A 15014-nucleotide genomic window follows, 5' to 3' on the forward strand; every position below is an offset into this window, starting at 1 on the left:
ATATATATATATATATATATATATATATATATATATATATATATATATATATGAATGAACATTTATTATATTAATTTAATTTACTAAAAAATTTTATTATCATTGTGCATTAAACAGACATGCCAATAAAACTCTTTGAATAGAGAGAGATAGATGGTCAGATGTGCATGTGCAGAAGAGGAGGAATGAGGCATTATTCAAGGCAGAAATCCAGTAGAAGGACATTCATGAACACAGGGAGAGATTTGTGGCATGAGTTTGCTCTGTGTGGCTGAGGGATGGACAGATGGATGGACGGGTGAATGAATGGTTTGTTCGAGTTATTGCTGCATGTTGCTACATATGGATCCGGGCCACCCCACTCTCCACTGGAAATGTCATGTTCCATCATCGTCACTGGGCAACACGATACCCCACACACACACACACACACACACACACACTGAGCTGCACTTCAAAGCTACCTTTGCTATGATGGCATGTTATTACAGGCCCATGGAGACCCAGTTTTGTGGTAACATGCATTCGCTTTAAAGTGAGGAATTTTCGTGTGCGTAATGAATGACCTTTAGAGAGTGTGCAAGTGTGGTTTGGTTTGTTAGTGTGTGCTGTTTTTACATCTGTGTGTTTAGCAGACAGTATGTGGTAATGCATAATGAGTGTGTGTGCTGCTGCCTGCTGGGCCGCTGATGATCTGACTCCAGTGGGCAGCTTCTGTCTGCTCTCGAAACCCTGTCGGATCTGATACAGGACGCTCATGCCTGCTTTACACCTGGGATTAACATCTGCCTGTATGATCCCATCCATTCAGATGCTGTTGTAGTTTTTATAAATATTTTTTATTGTTTTATATTGAATTTTTATGTCTTATGTTTTTATTTGACTATTAGATAAGTTTTAGTAATTGTTGTCAATTTAAATCTTTATTTTTATAAAAAAATTTTTTTTAGTTTTTTTAAACTGAAATTGTGTTTGGTTGTTGTGTTCTGTGCTCTTCTTAACATGTTTAGTCTGCAGCCGATCATTTTAATTTTTATTCATATTTTGAATTTGTTTTTATTTTTAGTTAGTCATTTTTATTAGTATTTGTTGAAAATATGTGTATTTACATTTTATTCAATTTTATTTCATTTTTAGCAGAAGTTAAACTAAATGTTGCCTTAGCAACTAGCTGAAAAAATAAGTTTAAGTTTTTATATATTTTATTTTATTTTAGTTGAAATTAATTTTATTTCAAGTAATTAATTTTTTTTTATTTTTAGTTTAATTCTTTACAATAAGCCTGATCCGATCACAAGTGCACAGCTGAAAATTGTAATTTCAGTATCATTGAGATACTGTTATAATTTTTTATTTGTATTTTGAATTAGTTTTTATTTTTCTATTTTCCATTTCTATTTTAATTTTAAAGTTATAGTAATTTTGCTGTTGATTTTGTCATTTTTATTATTATTTTTTCTTTTTTTATATATATTTCTTATTAAATTTTATAATTTTTTTACTTCAGTTTTAGTACATCAAGTTAAACAAAATTTCCCTGGCAAGTGTTTATTTTATTTCAAATAATTAAATAGTTTTTGTATGGTTTTAGTTTAAGTTTTAGTTTAGTTAATGACCCCAATCTATCACAAGTGCTCAGCTGAGAATTGTTTAGTTTTTTTCCGTTTTTTTTTATCAAACATTTTAAAACGCAGATGAATGACAGTTGAGTTTGCAGCCCTTTTTTCTGTTGTTTAAGGATGCATAATAAACATTATTATGTGAAATTAAAAAGACAAACGATTGTGATTTTAACAGTAAAAGACTGTAAAAATGCTACAATAAAAACCTGGTAGTTGGTTATCAGTAAGTTTCCATACTATATACGGTGAATAACTGTAATTACATTTAATGTAATTTTACAGTAAAATACTGTTAAAATTACGGTTTTTGGCAGTGAAAAAGAAAAAGTCATTGTATAATTTACAGTGAAAAACGGTAAATTGACACTCCCAGAATTCCCTGCATGACACTTCATATTTTACGTTTTTTCGTTGAAATAACTGTTTCTTAGTTTTTCCTTATCAGTTGTGTACATTAGTGTTTTATTTTACATCTAATGTTGTTAAATTCAATTTCAGTATCATGTGTGTTACCATGATGGGGTTTAGTGTTTGTGTGAATGACACTGTGCACCTTCTATGTGTATATATATTAGTATTTCCCTTCTCAGCTTGTGGAAGAGCTGTTTGTGATGAGCTTTGGTTCATCATGTGACTTTCACATCACCACCTGTTTTTGGTGGTTATCAGTGCATTTCAATGGTTTAAAACAGATATTAGTATTTCAGTATGCTGTATTATTAACATTACATCAGTTAATGAAATACGTTTTTTTATTGTGTTTTCCTTATCAGTTGTGTACATTAGTGTTTTATTTTACATCTAATGTTGTTAAATTCAATTTCAGTATCATGTGTGTTACCATGATGGGGTTTAGTGTTTGTGTGAATGACACTGTGCACCTTCTATGTGTATATATATTAGTATTTCCCTTCTCAGCTTGTGGAAGAGCTGTTTGTGATGAGCTTTGGTTCATCATGTGACTTTCACATCACCACCTGTTTTTGGTGGTTATCAGTGCATTACAATGGTTTAAAACAGATATTAGTATTTCAGTATGCTGGATTATTAACATTACATCAGTTAATGAAATACGTTTTTTTATTGTGAATTTAAGTTAAGTCTGTAAAACCTCAAATGTTGCTACCATATTTTTAACGGTGAAGTTCTGGCAACCACAGCTGCCGGTATTTTACAGTAAATGTCACAGATTTTTTTTACAGTGTAGTTACTGTGCATTTAAATTAATAAGTGAAATAATTGCTTAGGAAATGAATGACTAATAACCAGTAGTCACTCTTTACAAGTATAAAAACAATATATTAGGTTTATAAAAAATATATAGATAGATGCAAATATATACGTGGAGGGGCACTGCTGATCTCTTGCTTTTGGTGGATCTCATGTTATTTTTAAAAACCTATTTCTGCATGGGGAAATTAATGTGATTTTTAGTTTGGGATCCATACGGTTACACTCTGTTCAGTGCTGTGCATTTGTGATCGATTCACAGGAGTGTGACGTTAATACCAGATCAGGCATGAAGCAGCCCGTCGTGAATATGTGTAAGAGTGAGTGATATCCACATGCAAATGTATTCGCTGTCTGAGCTGTATTTACTATCATTATGTTGATGGTGTTAATGATCAGATCTGACTTTAACACACTAGCTCTACTAACACTTAACATAAAATCACACACACACACGTTTTAACATCTCTCAAAAGCCCATTCTGTCAGTTTTATATGCACATTTTTTCATACACACATTTTTTCATACAGTATGATTTGCTGGTTAATTTGTTGAGTTAATGACAATTTAATTCTTACATTTTTGCGTTTAACAAATGCTTTTTAATAGAGCAACATAAGCACATTGAAAAAAAATCTGCAGAAAAATGTATAATGTCTTGGCAAAAAAAACACCAGCTTTCCATTAATTTCCTTCAAATATGTATTTTATAAAAAAAATTCATTTCACAGCAAACGGCATAGTGCAAGTCTATACATAATTTTTTGGCGTTGTCTAAAACACAGTACAATGCAATTCACTATTCAAAATATGGATAACACCTGCAATCAATACACAAAATTGCACTGTATTTTTACAGACTTTTCTTAGAGTGCAATTCATCACAGTTAATCACATACATCAATATTTGGTGAGAAAAGCCCACAAATAAAGATTATTCGAGGTATCATTGACCTACAGTTCACAGCAGTGCTTTTCTCTATTGAGATGTCACATAGCAGAGTGAGGATCTGTTGTTGGACTCAATCTGTGCTATATTTTTATCTGTGTACATATGCGTTGGATGGACTGATTTGGCCGTTGCGTCACGTCTAACAGTCTGGCAGCATTAACACTGTTTTCAAGACACTGACTTGTGTCAACTTAAAAAGTTGGTTCACCTAAAAATGAAACTTTGCTGAAATTCTACTCACCCTCAGCCCATTCAAGGTGTAGATGAGTTTTGAAACCAGATTTGATGAGATGAGAACAGATTTGGCGAAGTTTAGCATCGCATCACTTGCTCACCAATGGATGCTCTGCAGCGAATGGGTGCCGTCAGAATGAGAGTCTAAACAGCTGATAAAAACATCACAGTAATCCACAAGTAATCCACACCACTCCAGTCCATCAGTTAATGTCTTGTGAAGCGAAAAGCTGCATGTTTATAAGAAACAAATATATCATTATCCTATTTTAACTTTAAACTTACACTTCTGGCAAAAAATATAAATTATGAGTCAACATAATCCATAACAACGCGTCCTCCAGTGAAAAAGCCCATCTCCTGTTGTCCTCTCACATCAAAATCCACCCACAGGTTTGTTTAGAGCTGGTTTGGACTGTTTGCTTGTAAACGGTGCTTGATCTGTGCAGATTTCTCTCCTGATTCAGGCATCTTTTTCACTGAACAAAGCAATATTATGTATAGAGGACTCTTTTTTTTGTGTGTGTGTCAATGTGATGGTTTTAAGTTAAAATGTCTTACTGATGGATTTGTTTCTTACAAACACGCAGCTTTTCTCTTCACAAGACATTAAATGATGGACTGGAGTGGTGTGGATTACTTGTGGATTATTGTGATGTTTTTATCAGCTGTTTGGACTCTCATTCTGACGGCACCCATTCACTGCAGAGCATCCACTGGTGAGCAAGTGATGCAATACCTAATTTCTCCAAATCTGTTCTGATGACGAAACAAACTCGTCCACATCTTACATGGCCTAAGGGTGAGTACTTTTTATTTTGTGTTTGAACAATTGCTTTAATGATTATTTATGTTTGCATAAAGTTATTTTTTGCGAATTAATGGCGTCAAATGAAGACGTAAAATGAACAGCCCTAATAAACAGATAAAGTGCAGCGGCTGCATGTGTGTGTGCTGGTGTCAGTTCTCATCAGAGCAGTATTGTGTATCGAGGTCTTAACAAGCTGCTCATCAGAGCTGATGTACAGTACGGATGCAGTCTCCTGGAATGAGACGATCGCTCCGAACAGATGTGCGTGTCTTTTTCCCTCCCGAACTGTTCTGTTTTTGCCAGTAGCAGCAATCCGCACAGGAAGCATTGATTGGGAACGCAGCAGGTTCATGTGTCGTTTGCACACACTCACACACACGGCTGTTACAGCTCTTGTATTTGTGCCACATGTGCTGAATATTTCAGCAGCCTACGGTTATTCACGGCTCTGTGATTCCCCCCCCTCCCCTCTCCATCTCTATCTCCCGCCTGAAAGTACCCTGCACAGTAAACAGTGTGAGATAGATGACTGCGTTCTTTCAGGGCTGGTGTGAGAGGAACAGTCTTTGTGACAATTCATGGCTCTGTCCCGCTGTACTCGGCTCTCTGTACAACGCCCTCTTGTTTCCTGACCATAGCCTTGATTCCTGGGTCACAGCTCCACTGATCACGCGTCATCATAATGCATTACTGTAATCAGATTTGTGGGGGTTTTTTCTGTAATTTAAGAGACAGTTCTCTGTGTTTGCGGTTACTTGCATGTACAGGTTCAGTTAACCATGGCTAATTTCACATCCACCAACAAATGTTGTTTCACATGTTCATTGCACCTGCTTTCTTTTGGGTAGCACACAAGCACACTTCCTCTGTGAACTAATTGAAATTGAAATGCTTTTGTTGTTCTTGGTATTCGTTGATTTGTTAAGGCTGTACTAACAAAAATGTAGCGCTTTTAGTAGTAGCTTTTGTTCAATGGTAATGCCATGTTTTGGAGAGCTTTTATGATGTTGTTGTACTATGGACATTTACCATAGTGTGTCCATGCTGTCACATGCAAGATGTTTTGCAAAATAAAATAAAAAACATACAAATCACTGAATAAAAAAAAAAAAAAAAAGTATGATCTATGCAAATCACACTTATATATATTTAATTTGTATATATATATATTTAATATATATAAAAAAATAAATAATTAAAAATGCATAAATTGTATTTTTCTTTTATTTGAATGAAAAGGGCATTTTTTTAATTTTTTTATTGATAAAAGCATTGTACAAGTCCATAATGCGTCATTTGTTGCCATTTATTATATTATTAAAGGCAGAGTAAGTGATTTCTGGTAGCCAATGTTGATATTTGAAATCACCAAAACAAACACGCCCCTACCCCAAAAGGGTCTTGCCCCTATTCTGATAGCTCCGCCCCACATATACGTACGCAACCCAGGCAACGATTAGTTCTGTGAAACAAAGCAAAACCGATGTTACACCGTGTCTATGGACGTGAGCAGCGCGGCGCAACAAATCCCAACAGAAAACTGCTGCCGGGTTCCATTTATGACGTGCTGACACAAATTTCAAATGGTTTTCAACGGTCGTTTGATCGCGTCCAGTGTAGGCAGTCTTTAGCTGTTGTAGACACGGTGTAACTCACCTATTGAGAAGAAACAAAGCAACCTCGGCGTCCGCAGACGTTTTCCTCTTTTGTTTTTTATCCGCCATCTCTATCTTTCCGTCGATCGGCTCGGCTAATGTCCGTCCCATGCACTGAACGCTCTCTCCTCCACATCACGAGTAGACACGCCCCTTATTGCTGATTGGCTACAAGTTTGTTTTGCTATTCAGCCCGAATCAGTTTTCTAAAGTGGTTTTGAAAAATCACATACCCTACCTTTAATGAAAAGGGCATGGTGTATGTTTTATTTAAAGAATTGTATTTTATTTTATTTCATTTCGTAGTCCCTACAGCGTAATCATACAAGTTGTTTTGCAAAATTAAAATACACACAAAATGCTCAATTTATAGTTATGCCCTACCAAATAACATTATTTCATTGAAAACGAATATTCCATGCATCTTGTGTGTTAAATGAAGAATTGAAAGTAGAATTTGCCATCAATCCTTGTATTGTCCTCCTGAGATTACCTAACATGATTGCTCCATACAGAGTAATTAGCAAGGTAATCCCATTACACTGTAGAAATAGTAAATAATAGGCTAACTGATGGCTGTTTTGGAGTGACGTCCCTTACAATACTTGTGTGTTTTCAGGCTCCGCTGGTGTCAGGCCACGCCGGTGTGAAATTCACAGTCCTGGAAACTCTCGACCATATAAAAGAGGAATTCCAGCTGTTTCAAGCCCAGTATCACAGGTACAGACACAAAACCTTCATTTCACCTCATCCAGGAGGATTTATTGCAATATTATTCAGACAAAATCTCAAAATGTAACTCAGCTGACTCCTAAAATCAAACCAACGTTGAAAAGCTTCCCGGTGTCTTTGATGTTTACTGCTGTTTACTTCATTTTCTATAATTGCATCTACATTTTATTCAATTATGTTGTGATTTAGATGATCTACATCCTCTCTGAACTGCATTTGGGATCACCTGTGCAAAGCTGATGAGATTATCAAACCATAATGCTCTAAAATCACTCCAGCGACTAGAGACGCCTGTATTAGCTGATACAGACCATTAGCCAGCTAATCCTGATAGTCTCATTAGAAGCAATTACAAAAGCTACTGAACGTCTTTCTTTAGAACCGTAAACATCAATGGACATTATAAAACTGGATCGGCTTCAGTAATACAATATAAGTCTATAGTTGAAAAACATATTTATTCTAGAAGTGGTTCCATTTCATGTTGGAGGGGCTGATATTGTGGCTTTTTGACCACTGGCACATGACGAGGACACAGTGTCACATGACCTCACAACGTGTCGTTTTCTGTTTTTCAGTCTGAAGCTGGAATGTGAGAAGTTGGCGAGTGAGAAAACAGAGATGCACAGACATTATATCATGGTAAGAGTGAAGTCTAACAACATTACCCATAATACCAAAAGCTATTTGACTCTCATCTGTGATCAGCTGGGCTCATTTTGATTAGCTCAGCATGAAAAGAGCTTTCCTGGAGCATTTCAGTCCTTGGTTGTGCAACTGAACAAACGATCAGCTATGGGTGGCAAAAGATCTCCGGGATAAAGTTGTGGACAGGCACAAGACAGGAGATGGATACAAAAAAATCTTTATCAATGCCTAGAAACACAGTGAAGTCTATTATTACGAAGGATAAAGAAGTGCCTTGAATGCACTATAAATCGCTTTGAATAAAGGTGTCTGTCAAGTGCATAGATACAAATGATGATCTACACACATTAATATGAAAGACAAGTGAGTGTCAGGTCTTTCACTATGAATATGGGTTATCTCTGGCCTCTGGTAACACATGTAGAGCATTTCTGTCATTTAGGTGGATGTTACTGTGATTTATGTTGTGTAATTGAACTGCCCTTGTTTCCTTCCACAGTATTATGAAATGTCTTATGGGCTGAACATTGAAATGCAGAAGCAGGTGAGTGACTGATGTGCCATTGCAGCCTGATTTCATTACAGATCAGCATGATCTCTGTGTAATGAGCTTTACAGTATGAGGTGTCCTTGTGTGCGGGAATTATGGGGTCTGGTTGGCAGGGTGCCAGGTGTCTGATGCTACTAGGTGAACAAATTAATAAAAGTATTAATATATTTCAATAAAAACCATGCTGACCCCAGTTTTGAGTGGTAGTGTACATGCATTACCATGGTTAAAGGTTTTTAACACTTAAAACTGCTTTTTTAAAAACTGTTGGTATTGGCGCTAATATGATTAAAAAACATCAGTCTTCAATAAATATGTACATTTCTTAAAGGTGATAAACACAATAAACACTTTTTATACCGGGTTAAAAAAAAGATTTTTTTTGTATGACTATATGTGATATATGTAGACTTGCATATGAAGGTTTAGTAATACAGATATAGTGTTAATATTTATGTGTCCCTCTATACTGTATTCTGTTTTACAGCAGCTTTAAATGTGGCTCATCCAATCAGATTTCAGAGCTAAAACTAAACTATCTCTGTTTTCCTCAAACATATTTAAAAGAAAGCTTAAGGTTTGTCTGTTTTAATTTTTCTTTGTCATTTGGAGAACATGAGATGTGCCTGATTCAGTGTTTAGTTGGGTATTTACTCTGAAGCTGGTTTTAAGCCTGACTACTCTATATGAGCAAACACACACACACGCTAGAGTGGGCTAATCCAGATAAGACCCTTGCATCTCTCCTCGTTTTCCAGGCCATCTGTTGGAAATGCCTGGATTTGAGAGTGTATGTGGGTCAGAGTGTGTGGGATCAGTCTGAATGGAAGTGTGTACATACTGTATGTGAGCTCTCTCTCTCTCTCTCTCTCTCTCTCTCTCTCTCTCTCTCTCTCTCTGTGTGTGTGCAGTATATTAAAAACACCTCTGGCAGTCAGGAAAGACCCTTTGTGTCTATCTATCTATTATCTATCTTATCATTTTGTCATTCTATCTATCTATCTGTCTATCGTTCTGTCTCGTTCTATCGTTCTGTCTATCGTTCTATCTATCATTCTGTCATTCTTTCATTCTATAATTCTTTCTATCGTTCTGTGTATCGTTCACTCTATCCTTCTATCTATTGTTCTCTCTATTTTTTGTTCTATCTATTGTTCTTTTGCTCTATCATTCTATTTTTTCTGACGATTTATGTAAATATTTAGTTATTTTAAATCATTTTATAAATCATTATTTAGCTCTTAACCATTTTCAATAGTTTTTGTTTTATGAATTTTGTCATTTTTAGTCACGTTAGTGAATATATCATTGTTGTCAATGATTTGACATGAATTATGTCATTTATGAATTTATCATTAATTTGTTATTTTATCATTAATATTTAAATTCATTTTGGATCATTTTACTTTGACGGGATTCAAGTTTTGATGATGAAAATACGATTTTTGTTAATGATATACAAAAACGGTGTCAAACTGAGTATCGTTCTAAGCTCAGAGCTGCAGAAAGAGTATGGCGCAAATCACAAAATCCTACTGCCCTTAATGTATATCGATCACTTCTCTCTTCATTCTCTGCTAATGCCTCCACTGCTAAAAGGACATACTATCACAATAAAATTAACAATTCGCCTAACTCTCGCATGCTCTTTAAAACATTTTCCACCCTCCTTTGTCCTCCTGCTCCCCCTCCTTCATCAACTTTTAACAGCTGACGACTTTGCCACATTCTTCATTAATAAAATTACAAACCTCAGTGCACAATTTGCCACACCACAAACTGTCAAACACATCTTACCAGCAAACATACACTTGTTTTCATCCTTCTCTCCGCTCTCTTTGGCAGAAGTCTCTAAACTCATCCTTTCCAATCATCCTACTACTTGTCTGCTTGATCCTATTCCATCTCATCTCCTTCAAGCCATTTCTTTCCTTGTGAAGGATTTTGCTTGACAATCCTCATAAGGCTGCGATTCTCTCGTTTGGTTGTGCATCTATTTCTTCCACACTTTTCCCTTCCACTCAACTTTCTGTTAACATGCTTGGGTACAGCACTCTGTGAACAGCCAGCTTCTTTGGCAATGAATGTTTGTGGCTTACCCTCCTTGTGAAGGGTGTCAATGATTGTCTTCTGGATAACTGTCAGATCAGCAGTCTTCCCCATGATTGTGTAGCCTAGTGAACCAAACTGAGAGACCATTTTGAAGGCTCAGGAAACCTTTGCAGGTGTTTTGAGTTGATTAGCTGATTGGCATGTCACCATATTCTAATTAGTTGAGAGTGAATTGGTGGGTTTTTGTTAAATGTGAGCCAAAATCATCACAATTAAAAGAACCAAAGACTTAAACTACTTCAGTCTGTGTGCATTGAATTTATTTAATACACGAGTTTCACAATTTGAGTTGGATTACTGAAATAAATGAACTTTTCCACGACATTCTAATTTATTGAGATGCACCTGTATATATTGTTGCTCTTTTGTTAGTTTTGACTGCTTTTATTGTCCTCATTTGTAAGTCGCTTTGGATAAAAGCGTCTGCTAAATGACTAAATGTAAATGTAAACTGAAACAGACCAAACTTTAACCAAATTTTCTTAACCTATCAAACTGATGATCTATATAGATCAGTGTATCAAACACACAGGGCATAAAATATTTCTTAAGATATAATAATAAAATGTAATGTATAATGTGAAAACGGTCCTGAACGAGCAGCACATACTGATGCATTAGCTACTGTTCTATTAGAGAAACAAAGCAGTAGACCTCAATTAGCCTGTTTTCTTTAGTATGTGGTCTGTTGTTTGATGGGAATTTGTGTGTTTGTTTCTGCAGGCAGAGATTGTAAAGCGACTCAGTGCTATATGCACTCAGATCATTCCACTGCTGTCCCAAGAGGTGAGCAAACACACACACACACACACACACGCTCATCCTCTCCAAGCTGCTCTCCCCCCGCGGGCTATTTACACATGAATTATTTATAGCAGAGGTGGTCATCAACAGAATCGCCCAGCTCTTTCCTGGATCAGTATTTCATACTGTTCTTTTCTAAGCCACGCTGAGTGGATTTGGTTATTTTTTATCGCAACGCCCTCTGGGAACATCAGGCCTGCCACAGAGACAACAACAACTCTTTTCAGTTTGTGGCTCATGCGCTTCTGCTTTGTTTGTGGTTTTTCACAATGAAAGGTGCTGTCATGTAGCAGGTTTTGCCTTGGGTGTAGTTTTGCAGGTTTGGTCTTGATCTTTGAATATCTTCTCTATTAGCTGGTTTGTTTTATTCATGCTTCATGTGTGATGGTGCATGCTGAATTTGTGTGTTCTTGCAGCATCAGCATCAGGTCGCTCAAGCAGTGGAAAGATCCAAACATGTTAGCATGGCCGAGCTCAACGCTATCATCGGGGTGAGTCTGTTTTTCTTCATGTCAACCTAATCAATCAAACATCAGTAGAGTTTTCAGTCTGACCAATGATAAGAATAAGCAGGCTCTTCATCAGCCTGATATCTTTCAGCTCTGCTCGGGATTGTTAAAGTTGACTAAAACTAAAACCATAAAAACATTTTTTGTTACTTGAAATAAAAAAAGTTAAATAAAATAAAATTTAAATTGTTTAAAAAAGTAAACTTGTCAGCTAATTCCCAAAGAAACATTTCTAATTTCTAATAAATAAAAATTATTATTACTATTAGACATAAAAAAAACTAATAAAATTGACAAAAAAAAGAAAGACTAAAACTTAAAAAAAAAAAACTATTTCAAACTAGATTATATGACCGCATCTGAAAATCAAGAGTATGAATTATTTTACATATGTATGTGTATGTGTGACATTAAAGTATGTGTGTGTGTACACATATATATACTTTAATGTTTCAAATACCTTTTGTGAACATAAAATGTAAAAATATGGATGAAATAATGTTCCATCATCATTCAGCATAACACATATATTTATGTAAAACTGAAACATCAATCTTAATACTTATTAAATTATATAAAATTAGATTATATGACCGCATCTGAAAATCAAGAGTATGAATTATTTTACATATATATATATATATATATATATATGTATGTGTATGTGTGACATTAAAGTATGTGTGTGTGTACACATATATATACTTTAATGTTTCAAATACCTTTTGTGAACATAAAATGTCAAAATATGGATGAAATAATGTTCCATCATCATTCAGCATAACACATATATTTATGTAAAACTGAAACATCAATCTTAATACTTATTAAATTATATAAAATGTATTAGTGATTATATACATTTTTATTGTATTTTAAATGATTAAAAACTCCTTGCTGACTAATGGGTAAAACCTAGTGGTTTGATGAATGGTGGCAAAGATTGGTAAAGATTTAAAATGAAAATTAATGAGTATTTTGGGCTCTGCACTGTGGCCCTTAAATAGTCTTTTAATGATTCTTATATGCCTGAGAAGACTTTTGGTATACAAACTGTTGTTACACTGAATTAAATTTTTTTTAATGTGCTCATATATTCTATAGGTAACATTTTATTTTAAGGTGTCCGTGTTACATGTGTTACATGTACTTACTATTATAATAACAATTAATCATGCATGATTACAAGCAAGTAACCCTAATCCAAACCCTAACCCTAACCATATAATAAGTACATGTAGTTAATTAATATTACTCAGTACTTATATGTATAATTACACTGTAACAAGGACACCTTAAAATAAAATGTAACCAAATGTTTTTACATAAAAAAGGTTTTACATTGACTTGACATTTTCCTCTCCATTCCCCCTTTGTAGCAGCAGCAGTTTCAGCATCTATCCCATCATGCCCCAGGCTTCCCTCTGACTCCACACCCCTCAGGACTGACCCTGGGAGCGGGTGCAAGCCTCATGGCTCTTCCCGGGGCCTTCCCGTTCCCCCCGCACCTGGCGCCTAAAGATGACATCACTCACCCCGAGCCCCTGGACTCCAGAGGTGTGTGGGAATCTATTAGTGGGTTAAATCTATAGTCATTTCAAATTATGGTAGTTTTTCTTGTATGACCTTTAATTTATGCAAAATTACTGTTACAACTATCACATGAAGCCTGACCGCTTTTTGCATACTATATAGTAGGGAAGTACGTATATTCAGACATGGACACTGCAAACTCCATTCATTGGAATTACATGGAATGAAATTTGTGAGTTTTCCTTCGCCTAGAAAAGTAGTCCCACCTCAAAGTGATGATTTAGACAACTAGACAGCTCAAATAGCAACATTTTTACAGATTTTAAGCTTTACATTTCTTCTGGAAAGCCCCGTAGACTTCCATTGTACGTGCATTAGTGTAAATGTGATTTTTGCTTCTTTTTTAATTGTCTGTGGTAAGCGACAGCATGGCAGAGATTTTCTCCATAGACATTAGATTGAAGTTAATCCGGAATATTCCTGATATATATATTGTGAATGCTCAAGATAACATGAGTCAGTCCTTCTGTGTCTCTCTTCATTTCTGTAGATGGAGCTCCAAACAGAGTGAGTATCAAACCTCAGTGTTTTGTGAAACAGTCAACTTCCCATTATGGTTATTCATGTGTCTGCATATAAGGATTGCACTGCTGATTGGATTTTACATGTTGAATTGGATTTTTGTATAGAATTGCATTTTTAATAACATGCATAAGATTGTCAGACACAGAAGGATTTGTAAATGAATGTGAAGTTGGAGTGCGCGTCTGAAAGTATCCTGTTTGATGTGGTCCTAAAGACCACAAAAAAAAGAGACAGATGCAGCAGTCGTGAGTGGGGTGGCCAACCCTAGCTCCGCCCCTTTTTATACACTGTTTATACAGTTATTTATGTTAACACACATATTCTCTACATACACACATATATATGAAGAGTTTGGTTCCAAAACACTATAAATCCATTTTGATTAATTTGAGTAAAAATGTGTTTTCTTTACCAAGAAGGTGGCGAGATGAAAACCACTATTTTCCGTTTCAAGCTTTCACATAGCATCTTTAGGTTATAATAACATTAAAAATTCAAATCCAGATCTTGATTTTCAAAGATTTATTATAAAATTGTATAATTTTTTCCAAAATGCAATAAATCCATGACACATTTTTTTTTTTTCCCCAAAATGCAATAAATTCATTGAATCAATATAAAAGTTATTTTTCATATTGAAACTGTTGAAAATACACAACATAGTAAGTTGATCCACATATGACAGCCTCTGAACTTGGTCAATACTAATCTTATATACAGGCACTGGACTAAAAATACATTCAATCAGTCGTCGCTCCCAAAAAGAATTCAACAGGTCATCTTATTAATGCTATAAATTAATTACAACAATAAAAGAAACTTTCATCATGAACATACATGAACAACAATATCACATTAAACCACAGAAATTCCAAAATGACATTACCCTTACATTCAACTTCCAAAAGTGCATTCATCTTTGCCATGTTACATTCATTTAGTTGACTAGTGCTATACGATGTATTAACAAAAACATAAATGGCATAAAAAAAAAAAAACACACACTGACAAGCTACTCAATATCGCGTTCATAATC

The 15014-nt window shown here is 35.1% G+C and overlaps 1 protein-coding gene across 3 annotated transcripts in view; it reads left to right on the plus strand.

Moving 5' to 3' along the window:
• Positions 1-15014, plus strand: part of tle2c (TLE family member 2, transcriptional corepressor c) — a 47240-nt gene that overhangs the window by 3009 nt on the left and 29217 nt on the right. For 2 of the 3 annotated variants that reach the window (XM_016241922.1, XM_016241919.1), the window contains exons 2-8: positions 7125-7225; positions 7816-7879; positions 8385-8429; positions 11271-11333; positions 11768-11842; positions 13240-13417; positions 13944-13960. In XM_016241922.1, the coding sequence (XP_016097408.1) occupies positions 7125-7225; positions 7816-7879; positions 8385-8429; positions 11271-11333; positions 11768-11842; positions 13240-13417; positions 13944-13960 (543 nt within the window). Of the gene's footprint in view, positions 1-6925; positions 7034-7124; positions 7226-7815; positions 7880-8384; positions 8430-11270; positions 11334-11767; positions 11843-13239; positions 13418-13943; positions 13961-15014 lie in introns of those variants that run through there. The other variant, XM_016241921.1, reaches the window with a different exon arrangement.

Source organism: Sinocyclocheilus grahami, unplaced genomic scaffold (assembly GCF_001515645.1).
Source record: "Sinocyclocheilus grahami isolate Dianchi unplaced genomic scaffold, SAMN03320097.WGS_v1.1 scaffold639.1, whole genome shotgun sequence".
Taxonomy (NCBI): Eukaryota; Metazoa; Chordata; class Actinopteri; order Cypriniformes; family Cyprinidae; genus Sinocyclocheilus; species Sinocyclocheilus grahami.